Here is a 22,079-nt window from a genome sequence, read left to right as displayed (position 1 = left end):
CGGTGCGTTATTGGGGTGATAGCGATCACGTGAAGCTCCTTGTCGCAAGTCGATCCCCCCACTCACCCGCGCCCGACGTCACTTACTGCTACTCTGGTCGCCGTTTCGATCCTCTTTTCGCATAGGCGCTGCGCGCCAACAATCGAGAATACATATGATGCTGGTGCGGGATTTCACCAGCCTCTGCCTTCATTATGGAGAGTCTGGATGAAGTGTCCCTCTCCCGCGAGGCCGCGGAAGACAAAAGCCTCGGTCCACTGGACGACCAGTCCTCCAGAGCGGTGTCCTTGATAGATACCAGTTCGCCAAATTCCACCTCAGATCTTCACCTCCCTTACGCCGATGCCTCGTTTACCTCCGGCTCCAGCACCAAGTTTCCAGAAGAGCAGCCTGAATCGGCCCCTCGAAGCTTTATCGATCACGAAGATGGCCTCCGATCGCCCCGCGCAGCCTCCCCGTTCACCCCATTACATTACGCATCCCCAGCAGTACCTGCCCTGAGTGAAGATGGGGTGGAGGCAGGAGATGAAGAGCCCCAGGTTGCAACGTCCTTTGAGCGGGATTCTACGCCCACCTCGGCGCAAAAGCAACGCTCGGCCTTCTTCGACACCGGAGGAGAGGAAGGGATCAACCGCATGCACAAGTTCTCCTTGTACGAGACAGCCACCCGATTCTACATGGTGGGAATGGACTTGTCGGATACCCGCTTTAGGATCCTCAAAATCGATCGGACCTCGGAATCCGGGGACCTCAGCATTTCAGAGGATGATATTGTTTACAGCAAGCGGGAGATGAGCCAATTGTTGGATACGATCGATGATGGGAATAAACGGTCGGGTGGGTTGAAGCTGAAGTGCAGCGCATGGGCTTTACTGGGGTTTATACGATTTACGGATGCTTACTATATGCTTCTTGTGACCAAGAGAAGCCAGGTTGCTATGCTTGGGGGTCACTATGTCTATCAGATCGATGGAACGGAGCTCATCTCGTTGACGACTTCAAGCTCGTCTCGTCTCCGCCCGGAGAAGAACCCGGAGGAGGCGCGATATATTGCCATTTTAAATAATCTGGATCTCACCCGATCCTTCTACTTCAGCTATTCTTACGATATCACCCACACTTTGCAGCACAACATTTGTCGGGAACGCACCGCCAACCAGGACGGACACCCGAAACACCTTCAGCAAGACTACAATACGATGTTCATTTGGAATCACCATCTTCTCGGGCCGGCCCTCGAAACTCTGAAAAATCCTTGGGAATGGTGCTTACCCATCATCCACGGATATGTTGAACAGGCAAAGATGTCAGTGTACGGGCGTTTGGTTTACATTACTATCATTGCGCGACGCTCTCGGTTCTTCGCAGGGGCCCGATTTCTGAAGAGAGGCGCGAATGATCTAGGCTATGTAGCAAACGACGTTGAAACGGAGCAGATAGTGTCCGAGATGACAGCCACGTCATTTCATTCTCCCGGTCCAAATCTCTATGCTAACCCGCTATACACCTCTTACGTGCAACACCGTGGGAGTATTCCGCTCTACTGGACACAGGAAAACTCAGGGGTGTCTCCCAAACCTGATATTGAACTAAACTTGGTTGACCCCTTCTACTCCGCTGCTGCACTACACTTTGACAACCTTTTTGAGAGATACGGCGCACCAGTTTATGTGCTCAACCTGATAAAATCGCGAGAACGAACCCCACGGGAGTCCAAGTTGCTCAAGGAGTACACGAACGCCATCCAGTATCTGAACCAGTTCCTGCCCGAGGATAAGAAGATTATCTATCAGCCCTGGGACATGAGCCGTGCTGCAAAAAGCAGAGACCAAGACGTCATTGGAACATTAGAGCATATCGCGGGCGAGATTGTTCCTAAGACCGGCTTCTTCAAGAACGGATATGATGCAGAGTCTGGCTTACGTCTGCAAAATGGCATCGCGAGGACGAACTGCATCGATTGTTTAGACCGTACAAATGCTGCTCAATTCGTTATTGGAAAGCGCGCCTTGGGATACCAACTTCACGCTTTGGGCATTATTGATGGAACGACTGTGGAGTACGACACCGATGCTGTCAACTTATTTACTGATATGTGGCACGACCACGGTGATACCATTGCAATCCAGTACGGAGGCTCGCATCTGGTAAACACTATGGCCACATACCGCAAGATCAACCAGTGGAGTAGTCATTCTCGCGATATGGTGGAGAGTTTCAAACGGTACTACAACAATTCATTTCTCGATGCCCAGCGCCAGGAAGCCTACAATCTGTTCCTCGGGAACTACATCTTTTCCCAAGGACAGCCGATGCTGTGGGATCTGTCGACCGATTATTACCTGCACCACGCTGACCCGCGATCCTGGTCCAACAAGAGGCGTCCCAACTACATTTGCTGGTACACTCCGGAGAATCTGAAGGAAAAAGAAGTGCCACCCCCTCCGCGACCTCCAAAGGAACCTCTCTCTCACTACGACGATTACTGGCTCGAGTACTATAGGCCATTAGCCGTGTCGTCATTCTCGAAAATATTCTCTTACAAAATGAACTCAACGCTCCGCTATCTTCCATTCCGGCCTGGTTCCGGCGCCCCCTACGACATTAGTCCGTTTGTTCCCCGGATCCCGCACGATCAGATCAACCGGGAACGACACCCACCACGTAGCGTCAAGATCCAGGAACCGCTTAAGACCTCCATCGATCCAGCGGGCCGCCCACAACTCGGTAGCGCAACATCCCAGTCCAGCTACAACTGGATTCATCAGCCGCCTTCCGCTGATAAATTACCACCGTCTGCAGGTATTATGAAATCTACATCATTCGGACTGCCCCATTCCTTCAGTTCCATGCACTCTTCTCAGGAGTCGACGGTCACCACTCCGAGCAAAACGCAAATTGCGCAGTGGACTCTTGGCCAGCTGGTGACCGACTCGCTAAACCCGTCTGTGACCGCTGCAGAAGGAGAAGAATACGAACGCTACATTAACCATCCTTTGAAGGTTCCACTTGTTGTGACCTCCGAAGACGAGTTGACTGCCACTTCCATTCGTGAGCATGAATCCAGTCTGGATTTACTGGAATATGCAAATAAGTGCAACGTAGAGGAGGCCACTCTGGAAGCTAATGCCGAGGAGAACCTTGCGGATTATGCTGAGTTTTTAAATGTCTCGGAGGGAGGCCTGACTGTGGTGGCCGAGGATTATGAAAAGAAACGTTATAAACGCTATCGACAATGGTTGAGGGGCAAGAGTCTCTTCAAACAGCGGGTTGATATGTAACTTCCTGTTCATGATTATATAACGATACGATTCAGATCAATTCTATAGTCAATCCAGATCGTACTCTGGCTTTTCGGCCAATCGGGCCCGCTATACAGTTGTGCTAGCAGTGGATACAGACAGTCCTAACTGTCCTGGGGGTTTTGATAATTGCGTTCATCGTGTATTGATGGAAGATCATTTGATGGTTTGGCGTCTGAAAGGGAGAGCTAATCCTCATCATGAGACAGACTGTCTGACCCTAGTGTCGACTTGAGCATAAACAAAGTTTCGTCATGTTCGGCATAGGGCAGATTTCACCTGGCCGGTGAGTAAACCGAAGACGATATGGCCTCATAATTATTATACAGTACTTATACCTTAGTAGTAGCAGTAACTTAGTAGGTAGTAGTAGTAGTAATAGTAGTATACTACCGATCTACCGGATCATCTATTGCCCCGGATCCGTCTTAGATTGGGGCTAGTCGGCAGCCTCACGTGCGCCGGTGCTTTCTCGCTCCCGCCCGTCGGCCCCCCTTAAGTCTACTATCGATCTAGCCTTCATTCCCGATAAGATACCACCTGGTTGTTGTACAGGGGAGTTCGCAGCTTCGATGCATCTTGCACTTGCAATATCTTGACAGCACGAGGTCTAGCCCCTTCAATTCTCTGGTACCAGCCAACCTCTGCTTGGATCCATGTGTCATCGACCTTTCCGACTGTCCCGTGGCCCCTCCCGGTCGCTGCATCACGTGCTACTCCGATAGTGACGTCGTATTGCTACTGCTTCCTCCTCGCGCTCTTACAACAGTCGAGGATCTCGCGAGGGCTGCCTGTCTCTGCGCAGCACACCAGAAGTTGGGCCTCCGGGAGCAATCCTCCTCCGTTCGATGCCCGCGATTTGTGGCCACCTATGGATCACCGCGGTTCTTTTTTCTTCTTTCTGGTAGTTTTCTACCTGCTTCTGAGCTCGCAGTCGCATTCACCTCTGGTCTCTCAGGATGAAGAGCACCAAAGAGAGCTTGTGAGGGAGCGGAACGCGCTTCACATGTTGAATGAGTCTAAGTATGGCGACTTCGATCCGGGAACCGACCGATGGCTCCCATTTTCGGGTGTCAGGAAGAACGATAGCTATGCTTGGGATCTTCTTCCAGATGTTCAGGATAGAGCTCGGTTTCAGCTGCGGTCCACCATGGCAGAGGCGGGCTTGAGGCCTCCCAAGGCCCTTGCCGTGCCTGACGCCTTCTCCGGTCTTAACTTGACCCAATTACTCCTCCCAGTCTATCGTAATGCGACCGGTAAGCTGCGCGGGGAATGGGTACGCCGTAAACAGAACAAACAACATGCCCTATTGAACACGACTGCAATTGCACTGGAGAACGAATACTTCACGCATGAGTTCAGTCACAATGTTACGGGGGATAGTGGCACTTTCTACCTTGATCTCCGGGAGGGCGGTGGTGAGGAAGTCCAATTGCCCGAGGGCCAGGTTCGGGAGATCCGAGCAACTTTGGCTGTGGAGAGCGGCGATTTCTGGGGTAACACCTGGTATTTGTCGCTGTATGGTGTTCATTTCCCGGAGACGGGTGCTATCATCTTGACTACAACCAGCGAGAAATTTGGTGGTGTATTCGCATTACCGCATCTGATGCTATCGCCAGACGCATACAACCTCACCCACCAGCTTCTCGTCAAATCCCTCTCGGACACTATATCTGAGAAGCAGAATCGACCTCCTACCCTATTTCCTTGGTCCTCACTTGTCGGGACGGAGCAGGTGGAATACCCTGCTCCAAAATGTGAACATATCGTCTACCTCCAGCTGCATCCCGTCGCGATCCATGGCTACCTTACAGATAAAACGATCATCGAGCAGATAGAACAAGAGCTGAGATATCCAATGGGAGCCCCCATTCCGTCTCCTCCGCCCTTAGTTATGTCAGCCGTCGTGTTCTCGCCGGATTGTGGGTACATTCTAGAGACTAAGGGAGCTCCTGACTTCCCACCGACAGAAGCACTCTATCTATCGGGGCCGAAGATGGAGGAATTTGGCAGATTCTCTGCTCGTATCATCTTTATGATCTCGGCCTTTTCTGTTGGCCAGATCGCATTACTATTGCGTCAAATCAAAGAAGCATCCACGCCATCTACTAGGAGCCGGATCAGCTTCTACACGATCGCGCTCATGGCGTTCGGCGATTCATTCGTACTTGTTTTCATGCTACTAGAGCTTTATCCGGCCGTTTCTTTCCTTGTTATGACAACAGCATCCTTCTTGACCTTCCTCTCGGTCAGTTATATCGGAATGAAATTCATGATGGAAATCTGGGCAGTCCAGGCCCCGGAGCGAAGAGAACAAGAACGTCGACCGAATCCTACTACGCGATCAGGAAACCTTCCACTCCCTGCTACTACGACTAGAGTGACTGATACTGGCGCAACGCCTATCATTTTGACCCCCGACCAGGACCCTCCATCAGAGGAAAACGAACCTCCTGCGAATCGGGGCGCCACGCCGACTGCGCAGGATACACGAGGTGATGTCGGTGCCATGTACGCCCGCTTCTACTTTATTTTGTTTGTCCTCCTCATCATATCTGTCTGGTCTTTCATTTGGCCAAACCGTATGGGAGCCATATATGCTCGGACCCTCGGATTTGTATATCTATCCTTCTGGGTACCCCAGATATATCGAAATGTTATGCGCAATTGCCGCAAAGCACTGCGCTGGGAATTTGTGGTTGGCCAAAGTTTCCTTCGACTCTTTCCATTTATCTACTTTTTGACTGCACGTGGGAATGTGCTTTTCATTCGACCCGACTCGACCACAGCCCTGGCACTGGCTGGGTGGGTGTGGGTTCAGGTTTGGGTATTGGCTAGCCAGGACATTCTGGGACCCCGTTTCTTTGTTCCTAGTGGGTGGGCGCCACCCGCCTATGACTATCACCCTGTGCTACGCGATAGCTCTGGATCCGGTGATGATCTTGAGTCTGGCGGAGTCCTTCCAATCGGGGCCTTGAGGGCTGACGAGCGGGAATACTCCATGGAAGCCAAAGATGAAGATAAGCAACGGGCGAAAGATAAGAAGAAGGCAGTATTTGACTGTGCCATCTGCATGCAAGAGATTGAGGTTCCCGTTCTTGCAGCTCCGGGCGGTGCTGGCAGTAGCAGCATGACGGACGGGGCCACGAGTCTCCTCAGCCGACGGACATACATGGTCACCCCATGCCGGCATATCTTCCATAGTACCTGTCTCGAGAGCTGGATGCGACTTCGATTGCAGTGCCCCATTTGCCGAGAGTCTATTCCACCAGTGTAGGCTAATGGGAAGCACAAACTGTACCTGTATAGTCTGCATGGCCGAATTATTCACAGATCTCCGGGGCCCTTAGGTGGCGGACATAGACGTTATCATTTGTACTATATTCTCCTAGCTACTGATACCGTGAGTGACAGGTCAGCTAGCAAGTATATCAGTGTTATTAAGCACCGATCCGATGTATGATGGCAATAGGGTATGAATACTTGATAGATAGGTTTGCAGAGATATCATGAGGAATCGTAAACGTCTGTCCAAGCAGAGTACTTAGATCTTCTACTTACCTATTAACAGGATTATGATAGACCAATAGCCCGAGTGCGTAGAAGTAGTATCGCACTCCACGTTTGAAAATTGGGTCGCACAGCATCCCGCGATAACAGCCAAGCGACATAAAATCGGCAAAAGGTTAAACTGCTTACTTGGATGCCCCTACAATCAAAAAGGCTTTATGATCAATTCGCTGATTGCTAGATCAATATATCCATTATCGTACCCCCGCCGGGGGTAAGTGTAAAGCCGGTCAGTGGGGTTGGTGATATGCAGGTGTATATGATACTAAATTGTAAATCTATCCATTACTAGAACTGATGTCATCATGCACTCTATCTTACTACCCCCCGATAGGAGTGTATTACTATAATATCGGAAGTGAGGCCCAGCACCCGGATTCATCTGGTGCCGTTGATTGCGTAGTAGCCGGTTTAATGTCCACTGGTTGGCAGATACCCGCGTCATAATCGCTTCAATTCTATTACAGTTGCTTTGCGCCATGGTATGATTGATTTGGTTATGTTAATCTGAGATCAGTGATAGCGGGGTCAAGATTGAATGCGGCGGGGTAGAAGATTCCGTTGCATCGATGAATAGACGGACCATCACATCCCGTCCATCGGCCGGGATGGCAGACAACTCGGGATGTCCCACCCCGCATAGACTTGCCGATATACGGAGTATTTGCATCCGAAACAGTCTATATTGAATACATAAAGAGGGTCAGGGTACAAGTTGACTACAAGTTGCAGAAGCGATTATTATTATTACATGTTTTCCTCAATATTCCGAGTTTCTTTCCCAAAATCTGTCCGCACATATAGCCGGAAGAGTATGAGTGAGACAACCAGCTTTTTGGACCGCCTTGCGGCTCTCGATACCAATACAGTATCCGATGCATTAGATGTCCTCCATCTTCGTGGAGCCACATACGGTCTCCGGCCTCTCTGGAACTGTCCGAAAATCGTCGGCCGCGCTAGCACGGTCGAAGTAGGCCCGAGGATCGGGACAGCTCCAACACCTCATCCTTTTGCTCCTACCATCGATGCAGTAAGCAGTGACGACCGGATTCTTGTCATCGCCGGCGGGCTGGAGGGTGTCTCCTGCTGGGGCGACATCATTGCAAATGCCGCCAAGGCCAAGGGAATCCGGGGTACCGTAATCGACGGAGTATGCAGAGATATCGACGGTAGCGTCGAGGTCCAGTATCCACTCTACGGACGTGCTGTTACGATGATCAGTGGCCGGAGTCGCATAGTCTCTGTCAGCGCCGGCAAGCCCGTGCGTGTCTGTGGGGGTGTGACAGTCGAGCAGGATGACTATGTTATCGCGGACGCGTGCGGTACTGTCTTCGTCCCCGCAGCACATATCTCGATCGTCCTCACCCTTGCGGAGCAAATCAACAACCGCGAAAACCAGATGGTAGAGGCAGTACGCTCTGGGCAGACGGTGTCGGCGGTAATGCGCGACTCGCGCTTCGAGCAACTCCGGCAAGAGACCGTGTCGGCTGCCGCTGCTGCCAGCCCGCTATCGCAAGAGAATCCCCGGAAGGCAAGTGCGGAGGATCAAGAGTTGGTTGGGCTTTTGAGGGGTCTGGACTCGCCAGCCGTCTCGGATGCACTGGATTCCCTGGGAATCGCAGGACAGGCTTGGGGTATTCAGCCATTATTATCTTCGGGTTCGAGTAACCGGCGGGTTACTGTTGGTCCGGCATTCACCGTCCGTTATGTCCCTGCGAGCGACCCGCCTGGCAGTGTAGGGGATTTTCTGGATGATGTGGCGGTTGGGGATGTGGTTGTTATTGATAACAGTAGCCGCACAGACTGTACAGTCTGGGGCGATATCATGACTCACTATGCCGCGCTGCGGGGGGTTGCAGGCACGGTGATCGATGGAGTGTGTCGCGACGTGGATCTGGCCCTTGAGGAGGGATATCCACTATACACTGCAGGACGGTGGATGCGTACAGGAAAAGATCGGGTCCAGGTCGGTGAGGTCAACGGGCCTGTTGGTATTGGGAAGGTCCGGGTCGAGTCCCGGGACATCGTTGTCGCTGACTCCAATGGCGTCGTGATCATTCCTCGGAACCGCGTGCGTGAAGTAGCGGAGCTCGCTCGCAAGATCTCGGAGAGTGAAGCGCAGATCCGCGAGTTGTTGACAAAGAGGGGGGCTACACTTGCGGATACACGCCGACAGCTCGGCTATCACACGCTGCAGCGGAGAAGGGAATAGAAAGGATACCCTAGAGCGGCTGGAATGAAGCGTTAGTTTTTGTTTCTTAGAAGAGATAGATTGAATCATTTGCTGCCATGCTAACAATATGTTTACCGTTCCAAAGATCAAATAACTGAGCAGCTGTTATCACGTCAAGCTCAAACTAGTATTCGTTGTAGAAGATAGTACTAGTAGTAGACATATATCATCGGGTCTAACGTTGATATCCGGTATCTACTGCAACTAACTAGTGTTATATACTACGAGTAATTGAAAAGTGTCATGTCAATACTAAATCACCATCAGCTGGGAGGTACAATTTGAGTAGCAGAGACATGAGTGTCTTGACTATATACATCGTATGGAATCTAGTACTGAAGCACACTTCAGGCTGCCATGTACTCCATACTACTTCTTGATAGGCAGCAGAGGTGGGTGCCTGCACTGGTTGCTGCCTAATTGGTACTAGTAGTGTTCCACCCGCCCCATATAGTGTATTCACGTGACATTCCGCCGACCGGCGTTCTCCACATCTTTATCGTCTCCATAGTACTTCATCATCCACCTAGCCAGCCTGGTCAGTTGCACTGCCTAGTACTTGGTCCTATAAATGCTTGGTTCTACCCGTTCACCGACAAACAACCTATACAGAGCACGTCGATGAGTCATGGATGAGGTAGAGACTAGCAATCATGAAAAGTCCCACTCCTACAGTCAACCTTCACAACAAGACTCAAATCTGGACGAGAAATACCCAAACCGTCCCCACAATCACTCCCCGACATTGCCGTTTCACGAGCTCTTTGAGACCTTGTTTGATCCATTGAGTGAGCTCTCCAAGAAGCCCACAGGATCTGCCGTTCCTCGGCGAAAAGTCGGGCCTCATGGCCAGTCGGCAGCAAACCTTACTCCACACGAGAAACGACGAGATGTCATTGAGCGGTTCATCTCACGATGGCGGAAAGAGGTGGGCGATGATATCTATCCTGCATTCCGGCTCATTCTTCCGGACAAAGACCGTGACCGCGCCATGTACGGTATCAAAGAAAAGGCCATCGGTAAGTTACTGGTCAAAATCATGAAGATCGACAAGAACTCGGAGGACGGCTTCAATCTTTTGAACTGGAAGCTGCCAGGGCAATCGGCTACCTCGCGCTTTATGGCGGGGGACTTTGCTAGACGCTGCTACGATGTTATCTCAAAACGGCCTATGAGGACGGAAGTGGGCAATATGTCGATTGAGGAAGTGAACGACAAGCTCGACCAGCTTTCAAGTGCCTCCAAGGAGGAGCAACAGCTTCCCATCCTGTCGGAGTTCTACCGAAGAATGAACCCCGAAGAGATGCTGTGGCTGATCCGCATTATTCTCCGGCAAATGAAAGTCGGGGCTACAGAGCGAACGTTATTCAATGTATGGCACCCAGATGCTGCAAATCTCTATAGCATATCCAGTAGCCTCCGACGCGTTTGTTGGGAGCTGCATGATCCAAACATTCGACTGGGGGCTGAAAACAGTGGCATTTCTCTGATGCAATGCTTTCAGCCCCAGTTAGCTCAGTTTCAAATGCAGTCCCTCGATCGAATGATTGCCCGGATGCGGGGTACAGAAGAAGACCCTGTATTCTGGATTGAGGAGAAGCTCGATGGGGAGCGTATGCAGCTTCATATGCAGTCTGACAGTTCGGTGCCAGGAGGAAGGAGGTTTCGCTTCTGGTCGAGAAAAGCGAAAGATTACACCTACCTCTATGGAAAGAGCCTCGAGGACCCCAATGGTGCCTTGGCCAGGCATCTTAAAGACGCCTTTGCAGATGGTGTCGACAGTTTGATCCTGGACGGTGAAATGATTGCCTGGAATCCTGAGCAGGGCGCCCCTGAACCATTCGGCACATTGAAGACCGCCGCATTAGCCGAGCAGAGAAACCCATTCTCGAATGGATCACGGCCGCTGTTTCGTGTTTTCGATCTACTCTTGTTGAACGGGCACGATCTAACCAGGTACACTCTTCGCGATCGTCGAAATGCCCTGCAGAAGAGTGTAAAGTCAGTTCACCGTCGTTTCGAAGTCCATCCTTACGAGGAGGCTACAGACAAAGCCCAGATCGAAGCGGCGCTTCGAAGAGTTGTTGCAGAGGCTTCAGAGGGACTAGTGCTCAAAAACCCGAGATCCCCCTATCGCCTCAATGAACGACATGACGACTGGATGAAAGTGAAGCCTGAGTACATGACGGAGTTTGGGGAGTCCCTGGATCTGATAGTCATAGGCGGCTACTATGGAAGTGGTCATCGAGGAGGGGGTCTTGCAAGCTTTCTGTGTGGGTTGAGGATCGATAATGCTAGCTCTTCGCAAGGAAATAAGTCCACCAAATGCTATTCCTTCTGCAAGGTCGGGGGAGGCTTTACGGCAGCAGACTATGCGAACATTCGTCATCATACTGATGGCAAATGGATGGATTGGAACCCCCAAAATCCGCCAACGGCATACATTGAGCTGGCGGGTGGCAATGCCCAGTACGAGCGTCCAGATCAGTGGATCAAACCGGAGGATTCGGTGGTACTCTGTGTCAAAGCAGCATCAGTATCAGTCAGTGATCAATTTCGGGTTGGGTTGACATTGCGCTTCCCGCGGTTCAAGAGGTTACGCATGGATAAGGACTGGAAGAGCGCGCTTTCTATGCAAGAGTTCCTGGATCTGAAGTCAAACGTGGAGCAAGAGCAAAAGGAGAAGGAATTCAGTGTTGAGAACTTCCGCAAGAAACGGGTGAAGCGACCAAAGAAAGCCTTGACTGTTGCAGGATACAGCCCTAGTGCAGAGGTGAAGTACGAAGGACCGTCAGGGCATATTTTCGACGGATTCAACTTTTTTATCTTGACCGACTCGGTAGCCCCGATCAAGAAGTCAAAGGCGGAGTTGGAACAACTTGTCAAATTGAATGGAGGCAAGATATATCAGACAAACAAGGCCGCTCCCAACACCGTATGCATCGCGGACCGAAGAACTGTGAAAGCAGCTTCCTTGCAAAAAAATGGCGATGTGAGCATCATCCGACCATCTTGGATCCTAGACTGCTTAAGGCAGAATGAGATTGATGCGGGCCTGCCAGACTTGCTTCTTCCCCTGGAACCTCGGCACATGTTTTTCACAACGCCCAGTAAGGAGGAGGAGGTATTGACGAGTATTGACCCGTTCAATGACAGCTACGCTCGGGATGTCACCAGGGAAGAGCTGGTCAGTTTACTTGATAAGATGAGCGCGGACAAGAATAGTTCCGATGTGCCCCCGAGAGGCGAAGCCACCAAGAAGCTTAGAGAAGTTATTCAAGAGAAAGTGGACGCAGGATGGGATCTCCCATGCGGATGGCTTTTCCAAAACTTGACGTTCTTCTTTCCCGACCAGACAACGCAGGTTCCAGATGCTGGGGAGTCGGAACATCCTAGCTGCGGCTATCGACTATCTTTGGCTCGCAACACGGCCAGATTTGCAGGTGCCACCGTTGTTTATGATTGTGAGGACCCCTCCATCACCCATGTGGTTGTAGATCCGGATACACCATCCACGGAGATCGCCACGCTAAGGAAAACTGTGTCTGCCCGAGCAGATCAGAAGATCCCTCACATAGTTACCAGTGAGTGGATTAAGGAAAGCTGGGAGCAGCAGTCACTGTTTGATGAAGATAGATATCATCCTAGGCCTGCTTGAATTCGACTCGGCCGTGCATTATTGTCAAATTAAAGAGGCTCTGTGATAACCTTCCTGAATCAACTACTGGGACCGCAGAAGCAAGCGAGTCAAAGGAGGGGATTGATAGGATAGCTTTCGCCCACTGAATCCGGCCGAGCGGAGCCGGACTGCATGGGACTTGAGATATGTAGACACGTCTTCGCAAATGAATTTTCGTACGAGATAAGTAAATTTGCTGTAGATACTAGATAGAGGAAGGGCGGTTGACGCGGTTTATCTTACAGGCGACCACGTGACAGTTGCTAAAGACCTCCGACATGGCCCGCAATCTTGCCCGAAAACGGATTCGTATGTGGAGAAAAAAATGGGAACAAACAAACAACCAGCGGCTAGTTCACCCACAGGCCCAGAGTACTGGCAGAGTGAAAGATGCGAAAGAAGTCCTGGCTTCACGCCAAGGCCACCGGCTAGCAAGCTCAATCATCATCAGCGTCGGACTTGGAATCCTTCTGCTAGGCCCCACCGCCATCGCCGCCCATGAGTCGGACTACGCGACGCCCGGCAGAGCCACACGCGATCAATCCCTCAATTGTCGCTGAAAAGATGATCGAAGACGCAGGCAAACTGGTTGAACCAAGGAAGGGGAAAGTATCAGGCGCGTCTATTCAACCTGGACCTTTTGGGAGATCATGCGACCCCCGAGTGAAGCTAAACAACCGAGCATGGGGTTACAAGCTCGACTGCCATCTTCTTAGACGTGATTGTTCGGCTCTTCTGTTTGATGGTGCACATTGTAAACTGGCTGCAGGGTAATCCTGGATTGATTGCCTAACAATTCGACGCATAAGGCACCTGGTCTGGAGTCAATATAGTTCAAGATAACTACTGATGTGCTATTCCAGCCTAGCTCTCATAAACACTGGGAGACCATTCTCTGTGTGTACTAGGCAGTGGAGTCTAGAAGAGCTCACCCCTCCCAAGGATATAACAATATCCGCTATAAACCGGGCACCAACATCACTCCGCTGGCCAAGACCGGGTGCGTGAACAGCAAGGTTTCAAGCGGGATGAACTGCGTTTGACAGGCCGGAATCGGCCGGGTTTGACCGGGGATGTATCATCAAGGGATGCTACTAGTTAGATCGGAAGCCGAAGCATATCACCCATCAGCTCCGAAGTTTTATCTGGAGATGCAATTGCGCAAGCGTGGATGCAAAGAAGAAATCCTCTGTAGTCCACGAAAGTTATCGAAGTTATGAACTTCCTTCTTGTTACCTCCCTTTTCTACGTAGACTCAATAATACACATGTCTCACCAATTCCAAGCCAGTCGGCGTTGGGACGACCGGAGGCCTGCAAAGGAATTACGAAGCTAGCATTGGCCTTGGAAACCGAGCTGCCATGGTGGATCCGCTTAGATAGAGGGATACGTACAGACATGAGCGTAGGAGCCAGGAATGTGAGGGGAAGCATTTCCCCGGCCAAAGCACTAGACTCGGAGTAATAGGTCAGAAAGAACCAATTAACTAGTAGGGTTCCTGCAGCGACATGATCAGAGCTGGGATTCGGATGCATACCATGACGCGTCCCAGGTAAAGACGCGGAGGGTCTTGGGTGGAATTTGCTCAATCCATTGAGATGAAAGTTTTATTCCCCGCATGATCATCACCGCTAGTCCGATGACCCCAATAAAAAAAAGAGTAAGATGAAAGACGGGAGAAGGAGGTTGGGAGGTCGGGAGGCGGAAGGCGAGAAGCAGAGGAAGGACAATGAGGGCAGCAGGGCAGGATGACTGAATACTAGCAAATAGCAATATTATCTCCGCGCTACGGGGAACGGCTCCACCTCACAGGGTCTGTGCAAACCAGAATGGCTTATATCTGCAATCTATCTAGTTACTGCGTATGATATCTCATCAAGTCGGCATTTACTACTCTTCATGGGTTGAACCCTTTTTGCCGTCTCCAACTTCTAGCCATCCAATCCGGGCTCCGACAGAAATATTGCGATGGACACTCCCATCCACTTGTTTGGCTGCTCTTAGGGCGGGTCAAGTTCGGAGCGGGTCAGTAGGACCCATCGCCGAAAAACCCTCCTCGGGCGAAATAGCTGTAATGGGCTTAGCCAGCGCTCCTGCAGCATAATTTAGCCAAATAAACAAGATTCTATTCACGGGGCTGCGGAGGGTCTGCTGCATCGTCCAGTCGCAGGCATGCAATCTCTAAAGCTGTGGGTACATGTTCACAATTGCTGGTGCTGCAGGACGAGGCCTCCCTATGCTTGCAAGCTCACCCTGCGGGGACAGAACCAACAATGTCCTCACTCATCCCCGATGGTACGTACTCCTCCACTGATAGCCTGCGCGGTATCTCAGGACGGATCGTTATTGTACAGAAACATATTGAATCCTCGGACAGGCCACATGCGGGCTGCGAGTATATAAAGCCAGTGCGCGACCCGAGTTCAATCTCCTGGTTTAACATCAGAAATCACAGTACACTTTCTCCTCTATAATCTTTTCTTGCATATCTCCCGGGTACCCTCTCTGCCTCTGGTTATTATAAACAAAATGTGGTCTCTTTCTTCGCAGGCCCTCATGGCCAGTACAGCCCTCCTGTCCTTACTGCCTTCAACCTTCGCGTCTTCAGCAGCCTGCAATACCACCGCCCTTAACACCACTGTGGGATTGTACCCTATTACCGTGGAAAATACCACCGTCTTCGATGTTGCCAAGGCCACTAACCGGGGCGTCTGCGACATCGGCCGTCACAACCTTATGGCCGACGTGACGATCATCCCCAACGTCGGCCAGACTTTGATCATCCCCGCTGAGGTCTGCGAGCCCGATAATGAGACCTGCCTTCTGCCCAACATCACCCGCACCCGTACTTGCATCGACGGCGGTCCGCGTCTCTACTATACTGTCAACGGGGATACCCTCGACATTGTCGCGAAACGACTGAACATTACGACTGAGTCGCTCATGAGTGACGATACCAGCTTCTCGGCTGATGAAGTGCTTGCTCCGGGTCAGTACCTCAAGGTGCCATTGTGTTCTCCAAGTGAGTGTGTGATTCGGCCGTTCACGTTGGAGTATGGTGTCTACAAGGACTATGCAGACAAGTACAACACTACTGTGGGCCAAATTATGATGCTCAGCCCAACCTACAACTACAGCACGTCGCCGCTGACTGGTGCTGGGCGTCCGTCATTGGATCTTCCGTACAAATGTACTACTCTGTCAAGCAACATCACTGTGCTGTCCTAAGTTCTGTTGTTGCTATGAATCCTAGTTATTGGCCATTAGGTGTCTGTTGATGTACTTTTGTTTTGTGTCATGTAGTATAGTCTTTGCCTGCAGTGCGCCTGTGAGAGACTCAATGACTGTGGAAATACTCAATTATATTAACTTGAGCGCCTGTTCTAAATCTCTTCACGCCATGTTTCAGAGTGTCTGTAAATGCTGTGGAAGCCTCTCTGGTGGATAATTCGCTAGGACATCACTGCATGCGACCAATGCTTTGATCCATGCAGCCACATGCTTAGGAGCGGTCATCAGCCAATTGAACTCTATCTGCATATGAGTCTTACCGTTGTAAACGCAAGTAACTCATATAACTCCCCAGAATCATTCTAATTATAACGTAATCGGTAGGGATGTGAAAATAAGCCATGACATAAGCCGTCCCGGTCTAACCCAATCAGGCATATCAATCAAATCAGATCTCCGCACCCTGAGCCTTTTCATCGCTTCTCACTGATTTCCCTTTTGTCCGCCGCCATCTCCATCTCCATTGTCCCTTAGTTCTCATCTAATCATCATCATCAAAATGGCCGACCCTCCTCAGACTATTCCTCTTCACCACCTCCCTTCGTCCATCTCCTACAATGCTGCCACCACCACGGCCCTGGAGTCTCACCTCAGCACGTCCGATGAGGAGTCTAGCCCACCTCCGCGTTACACCCGCGAGAATGACCCCTTCCAACTAGCCTCAAAACTGAAAAGTCCCGAAGAAATCGCCCGGATGCAACCCCAAGCCAACATCTCCCGCAAGCGTCACACCTCCAGCTGCCTCCCCCACACCGCCAACCCCCGCAATGCACTCGCTTCCTCCTTAGCCTCCAAACAACTGCAGACCTTCTACGAGTCCCAGAATGAGAACATTCAGCGCATGCTCAAGCCCGTCGAAGAACACGTTCGCGATGCCCGTGAAACAAACAGCAGCAACCAGCTCAAGTACAAAATCGCCGTCTGGGGCTCCTTCGCCGCCAATGTCATCCTCTGTGTCCTGCAACTCTACGGAGCCATTTCCTCCAGCTCCCTCTCCCTGTACACAACCATGGCCGACGCCGTCTTCGATCCTCTCTCCAACATAACCCTCCTCGTTTCCAACAAGGCTGTCAACCGCGTCGACCCTCGTAAATTCCCCGCCGGAAAAGCTCGCATCGAAACAGCCGGCAACATTTGCTTCTGTTTCCTCATGACAGCCGTCTCTTTCATCCTCATTGCTTTCTCTATCCGCGAACTCGCTGAAGGATCCAATTCTGAGACGGGATCTTTCCACCTCCCCTCTGTTGTCGCCGTCATCGTCGCCTTTTGCACTAAATTCGTGCTCTTCCTGTACTGCTTCGCGCTAAAGGATCAGTACTCCCAGGTCATGATCCTCTGGGAAGACCACCGCAATGACCTCCTGATCAACGGCTTTGGTATTCTTACCAGCGTAGGTGGTGGTAAATTGCGCTGGTGGATTGACCCCGCGGGAGCTATTGTCCTCTCCGTGCTTGTCAGTTGCTTGTGGCTGTTTAGCGCGTATCGCGAGTTCCAGTTGCTTATTGGTGTTACGGCCGATACGAAGATGCAACAGTTGATTACTTACATCTGTGAGCTTATGTCCCTCCCTTACCTCCATCCCACTTCGTTTGTAGGTGAGCGATAAAAACTAATGATGTACAAAAAGCAATGACCCACTCCCCTCTCATCACCGCCATCGATACCGTCCGTGCATACACCTCCGGCCCTCGATTGCTTGTGGAAGTTGACATCGTCATGGACCCGAACGATTCGCTGCGGGCTACGCATGATGTCGCGGAGGAACTGCAGATGAAATTGGAGTCGTTGCCGGATGTGGAGCGGGCGTATGTACACGTGGATTATGAGACGACGCAGAAGCCGGAACACTTCTTGAAGAAAGAGTTGTAAGTCTAGGCTACTGCTTGTTTGCCTAATTCGTTATGGCTGGATGGTAAATGGTATATAATAATATTGTATTTGGATGGGATATCCATATTGATACGAACTCTATGGATATGAACCTGGTAAATAGTTTAGTATAGAGATCAGGAACATAGTCACGTATAGAGTTTCTAAATTTTAAAGCAAGTAATAGAATGTACGACCGGCCCCGGATACTCCAGGCTATGAACCGTGGGAAGACTGGAGTAATTTTATCTCGTTCTGGCTCATTAGCCAACTCTCACCGCAGTTATGCAGGAAGCTACATGGGAAGGTCTCCGAAATCTACTATGCTAATGAAACCTACGAGCATATTGAAAGGGTAGTATCAAACGAAGTAGTCAGGAATTGGATTAAGGCGATTGGTCTGACAAACATCTTAGCCAGGATAAGGTCCCTGGCTAGCCACGCGTTACTAAGAATCGGATTTACAAGGTAGTGTGACTCGCAGAGTTCAGCGTGCAATCTTCTCACTCATTTTCCTGGGTGATAAAGCACTCGTGTATTATGATATTATGAGGTAATTAGAGCAGTGACTGGGAGGTTTTATGTGATCCCCGAAGCTATATCTAAATTATTCGGTTATCTGCATGTTTCCGGCTCATAAGTGACGCCCTATGGTTTCTCAAGATACAGTAAGTCTGTGATTGGGTTAGCTGTGTACACACAAGAAGAGAATGCCATTCTGATTGTCGAATGTTGAAAAGGATCTAAGGGCGATAAACTTACTGTATTGGTTCTTGGACGCCCATGCATCGCCAACAGCTAATTCTGCTCTCCGGCATAACGCATCCCTGTCATCAGCATCGTACTTGTGGCTCTTGACTGCCAAGATACTCCGGCCCGCCGGAATGGTTTCGCCCGCCAGAGACACATCTTCTGAGGGGATATAGTACTGGTTATGGCTTCCCTGCGCTGCATCCCAGCGGCCAAGAACATCCCATTTGTCGAGATCAAAAGTATCCGGCCCTAAAATCTCGTTGGCGCGTTCAAGGCCGTGCTTGATGAACCGCCGATTGATCCCCTCAAGATCGTTATAGGCTGCCAGCACGCGATCGGCGTCTTTGCAACCGTCCAAACCGATGAGCAGCGACGAGTTACTTTCGGGGGTGACGAAGCTGGCCAAGAAGTCGGCTGCTTCCGGCCGCTGGAAACTACCCAGTGTTGATCCCAGGGAGAGAATGGTCTTGGGTCGCGAACAGATTTCGGGCAATTGCATCCAATCCCGACCGTCGTCGTAGGTTCCCAGCAACCCGAAGCAGCGTACATGGCGGAATGACCCTGGTGGCACGATGCTGAGAGTCCGGTGGAGCTCTTGATACGATACATCCAACGCGAAATAATCCACTTCCCGGCCCATTTCATCTAGAGCGTCTAGAAGGATCTTGATCTTGCGTAAATTTCTGATTGTTCAGTCAGTGCGGCTGCCAATGAACTCCAAATATTCGGACACTTACCCGCTGCCTAGCTCGACCAACATACTACCAGACGGAATGTGTTCAGCGATCTGGTATTTGTGCTTCTCGAGCAGACCGATCTCTTCATTGGTGAGATAGTAGGATGGAGCATATGTCACGTCTTCGAAATAGCGTAGTCCCTTTTCATCCCAGAGGAGAAGCTCCGGCATGGCAGCCTCCCCGTGACAGGCCGCATGGATGGACTCTTCGAGCGATTGGCGGAGCTGAGTCTCTGCTTTATCACTGCGGATATCGATGATATTTGTCGCAACGGCCGGTCTTGCGACTGTCTGAACCCGAGGTACTCGACCACGGACTTGGGGTGGTGACACGACACTTTCGAACATTCTGCAAAGCGAAACGAGCAGCAAAGTCTATGGGATAGTCTATAGTACTGAGTTCAAGCAACGGATGTATTCAGTGTTCATCTGCAGGCAGGGCGGCTATTTATGTACTACTATGAACTCCCCAATAGGAAGACCCTGATTGACGAACACATTTGAGACTCCGTGATGCAATATCTTGCTATGATTGCTCGATCGAGATAAGGATGACTTTGCTTCCATGATTGGCTTGGTCCGCTGAGGTCATTGATCCGAACCATGGGCCCTGACATTCTAGCCGCACCCAGCCACCTGCGACAGTCAAAGTCGAAGACCTTTAATACTACTGTAATAGTGGGTCCTGTCGTCATCCCATAGAAGGAACGAGCCTGCAACTTAGCAGAGACAGTAATTATGAGTTTTGCAGGATGCTACGTGCTGTGGCAGCGATGATCTACGACTCGTTGACCCCGTGGGCGTCGACAGGAATGCCAAGATATCCTGGCATTCCCAGTCAGATCGATATGGGAAGTGGAGAGTAAACATGCGAATTCCAGCCTTGCCTATTATTTACTCTTGATTTCGTACATCGTGCCCTTCCAGGAACACAGTGACGCAGGTGGCATTGTCACTACTGGGTACCTTTGAAGCTTTCTCGGTGATCTTCGCGGCCACCCTGTCAGCATCCATTCCCTCGTGCTTGCTCTGTGCGATCTGATGCATGATGGTTTCGTCATCCATTGTATTGGTAACCCCATCTGTGGTCAGGGCCAAGAAGTACCGACGATCGGACTGCAGAGTATATCGTTTATAAGAAGGGTAACTGGAGACTAAGTCCCCCTTCTTTGTTGGTTCGACGCATGCCTTCTCCTGACCGCTGGATAGTGACTGCTCCCCGATATCCTTTAGAGGCAATTTATACTGCAAATCACCCAGCGCCCGCGATATATTCAAGCCCCCTACGGAAGTTAGGTTCGCAACCTCGTGTGATATGGGACGCGAATAAACTAACCAAGTCGTGGCACACCGCTATCGGTGTTAAGTGTCCCTCCGGCTGACTCAATGCGATGTCTTTCCCCAGCATGTTCCGGCTTGTGGGATGTGATTAAACGCTCCTTCATAAGGGTTAGAGGACGCTGGTACGATAATCAGGCCTGTGAATTCTACATACGACTTTCAGGGAGGTATCATTTGGTCCATCGGCCTCTCCCAGTAGAACATGCGAATCTCCCAGATTGGCGACCACCAAGATGCCCTTGGTTAGGTTCACCAGGGCGAGGGCGGCAGTCGATCCGGCTACGGCGAATAATTCCTCGCCAGCCCAAAACCCTTGCAGAAGCTCCCTTTCCTCTTTTTGGATGGCTTGGTCGATGGCTGATTCATAGTTTCCTTGTCTCAGCTCACTACTGATAGTCAGAAGCCGACGGATATTCTTGCTTGCATGTTCTGCAACCTTATCTGAGGCACTTTTTCCTAAGTTAGTCCCGACTACCTTGCCAGAGTCGTGATGTGATTCCCATACTGTCCGTCATATACGGCAAAGAAGGTCAGACTGTCCGTGTGCCCTGAAAATCCGTCGGGCAAGAGGACGGTGTACTTGTCTTCCTGAGTTGGCTTGGATCCAAAGACCTAGGGTTAATAAGTGGTGGGATTAGCTCTTAGTTTCCGCATCTCTAGCGGGGAGCGCATCGTACACTACTGGCCCCGGCACCTTGAAGGGTAAAGGTACTTGTAGAATTTGAAGCATCTGCCATGGCGTGCTAATACCCTTCGATAGCAAAATACGAGATTCAAGATGCCGGGGTCACCGTCGACGGGGGCAAACCCCCTGACTGCCTCGCATGCGGATAGCTTCCGATCAGGTTCCGGGGAGCCAGGGCTTCGTGCCGTCATCGCCCCGTCAGGGTTCCACTGTCGGGTTCCATAAAAATGGAACGTAATTCTGAAGTAAGGTGAGCCACAACAATCTTACACGGTTCCAGAAGTAGAGATGAATTTCCACAGTAGGTCAGTAAGCTGCTAGATATGATGATCTAGTACTATGTAACTAGTTCGTTAGTGTTAAATTAGGTTAACCTCTATCGTGTGGCTGACTAAAAATTACAAAGCGAACATGGATCGGGATCACATGTTCATCACCAAACTGGAACCCCCCATCGACCAAATGACCCAACACCAACTGGCCAACTGGCCAACTGAGCGCCTGCAGCCTGGAGAGTGCAAATGGTTGTATATGTTACCGCGGGAGCCCTAGTATATAGGTCTTCCCTACGATGCAACGGGGAACTCACATCCTGTGAGCCTTGTAGCAAAGACAAGGTT

The 22,079-nt window shown here is 50.8% G+C and overlaps 8 protein-coding genes across 8 annotated transcripts; 7 read left to right on the top strand and 1 right to left on the bottom strand.

Annotated features, from left to right (window-relative positions):
• Window positions 1–110: 110 nt before the first annotated feature.
• BO88DRAFT_407279 (phosphatidylinositol-3,5-bisphosphate 5-phosphatase) lies at window positions 111–3,538 on the top strand. Its single transcript, XM_025707384.1, has one exon. It carries the CDS (start codon window positions 195–197, stop codon window positions 3,279–3,281), a length of 3,087 nt encoding a protein of 1,028 aa, XP_025559797.1. The 5' UTR covers window positions 111–194; the 3' UTR covers window positions 3,282–3,538.
• A 499-nt stretch (window positions 3,539–4,037) lies between these two features.
• On the top strand, window positions 4,038–6,844 carry dscA (ubiquitin-protein ligase dscA). The gene has a single exon (XM_025701386.1). It carries the CDS (start codon window positions 4,174–4,176, stop codon window positions 6,577–6,579), a length of 2,406 nt encoding a protein of 801 aa, XP_025559796.1. The 5' UTR covers window positions 4,038–4,173; the 3' UTR covers window positions 6,580–6,844.
• Window positions 6,845–7,623: 779 nt separating this feature from the next.
• On the top strand, window positions 7,624–9,084 carry BO88DRAFT_445976 (RraA family protein; the record flags this gene model as incomplete). The annotated part of the gene is made up of 1 exon (XM_025710254.1): window positions 7,624–9,084. The coding sequence occupies one exon, from the start codon at window positions 7,624–7,626 to the stop codon at window positions 9,082–9,084; it is 1,461 nt and encodes a 486-aa protein (XP_025559795.1).
• A 550-nt stretch (window positions 9,085–9,634) lies between these two features.
• BO88DRAFT_371533 (DNA ligase (ATP) DNL4) lies at window positions 9,635–13,027 on the top strand. Its single transcript, XM_025704211.1, has one exon. It carries the CDS (start codon window positions 9,734–9,736, stop codon window positions 12,761–12,763), a length of 3,030 nt encoding a protein of 1,009 aa, XP_025559794.1. The 5' UTR covers window positions 9,635–9,733; the 3' UTR covers window positions 12,764–13,027.
• On the top strand, window positions 12,981–13,489 carry BO88DRAFT_129811 (uncharacterized protein). The gene has a single exon (XM_025701385.1). The coding sequence runs from the start codon at window positions 13,063–13,065 to the stop codon at window positions 13,342–13,344; it is 282 nt and encodes a 93-aa protein (XP_025559793.1). The 5' UTR covers window positions 12,981–13,062; the 3' UTR covers window positions 13,345–13,489.
• Window positions 13,490–15,313: 1,824 nt separating this feature from the next.
• Window positions 15,314–16,012, top strand: BO88DRAFT_437664 (uncharacterized protein; the record flags this gene model as incomplete). The annotated part of the gene is made up of 1 exon (XM_025709636.1): window positions 15,314–16,012. One exon carries the CDS (start codon window positions 15,314–15,316, stop codon window positions 16,010–16,012), a length of 699 nt encoding a protein of 232 aa, XP_025559792.1.
• Window positions 16,013–16,510: 498 nt separating this feature from the next.
• BO88DRAFT_407276 (cation diffusion facilitator family transporter) lies at window positions 16,511–18,124 on the top strand. The gene is made up of 2 exons (XM_025707383.1): window positions 16,511–17,625; window positions 17,703–18,124. Exons 1-2 carry the CDS (start codon window positions 16,575–16,577, stop codon window positions 17,942–17,944), a joined length of 1,293 nt encoding a protein of 430 aa, XP_025559791.1. The 5' UTR covers window positions 16,511–16,574; the 3' UTR covers window positions 17,945–18,124.
• Window positions 18,125–18,459: 335 nt separating this feature from the next.
• On the bottom strand, window positions 18,460–21,747 carry BO88DRAFT_371524 (uncharacterized protein). Its single transcript, XM_025704210.1, has 8 exons — window positions 21,452–21,747; window positions 21,280–21,386; window positions 20,929–21,223; window positions 20,770–20,872; window positions 20,346–20,716; window positions 19,435–19,808; window positions 18,707–19,380; window positions 18,460–18,618 (listed from the first exon to the last, which is right to left on the bottom strand). Exons 1-8 carry the CDS (start codon window positions 21,509–21,511, stop codon window positions 18,593–18,595), a joined length of 2,010 nt encoding a protein of 669 aa, XP_025559790.1. The 5' UTR covers window positions 21,512–21,747; the 3' UTR covers window positions 18,460–18,592.
• Window positions 21,748–22,079: the final 332 nt, after the last annotated feature.

The sequence above is a fragment of the Aspergillus vadensis genome, assembly GCF_003184925.1.
Source record: "Aspergillus vadensis CBS 113365 unplaced genomic scaffold BO88scaffold_23, whole genome shotgun sequence".
NCBI lineage: Eukaryota > Fungi > Ascomycota > Eurotiomycetes > Eurotiales > Aspergillaceae > Aspergillus > Aspergillus vadensis.
The sequence above is the reverse complement of the archived record's forward strand: the minus strand, read 5'-3'. Positions and strand labels throughout refer to the sequence as shown.

Bases quoted from the DNA above. Each gene is read 5' to 3' on its own strand.
- BO88DRAFT_407279 (XM_025707384.1), top strand. From the start codon at position 195: ATGGAGAGTCTGGATGAAGTGTCCCTCTCCCGCGAGGCCGCGGAAGAC.
- BO88DRAFT_371524 (XM_025704210.1), bottom strand. From the start codon at position 21,511: ATGGCAGATGCTTCAAATTCTACAAGTACCTTTACCCTTCAAGGTGCC. The intron at 20,717-20,769 runs GTTAGTTTATTC...TAACTTCCGTAG, and splicing joins TAGCGGTGTGCCACGACTTG to GGGGCTTGAATATATCGCGG. The intron at 19,381-19,434 runs GTAAGTGTCCGA...CTGAACAATCAG, and splicing joins TTGGTCGAGCTAGGCAGCGG to AAATTTACGCAAGATCAAGA.
- dscA (XM_025701386.1), top strand. From the start codon at position 4,174: ATGGATCACCGCGGTTCTTTTTTCTTCTTTCTGGTAGTTTTCTACCTG.
- BO88DRAFT_129811 (XM_025701385.1), top strand. From the start codon at position 13,063: ATGGCCCGCAATCTTGCCCGAAAACGGATTCGTATGTGGAGAAAAAAA.
- BO88DRAFT_371533 (XM_025704211.1), top strand. From the start codon at position 9,734: ATGGATGAGGTAGAGACTAGCAATCATGAAAAGTCCCACTCCTACAGT.
- BO88DRAFT_407276 (XM_025707383.1), top strand. From the start codon at position 16,575: ATGGCCGACCCTCCTCAGACTATTCCTCTTCACCACCTCCCTTCGTCC. The intron at 17,626-17,702 runs GTGAGCTTATGT...ATGTACAAAAAG, and splicing joins ACAGTTGATTACTTACATCT to CAATGACCCACTCCCCTCTC.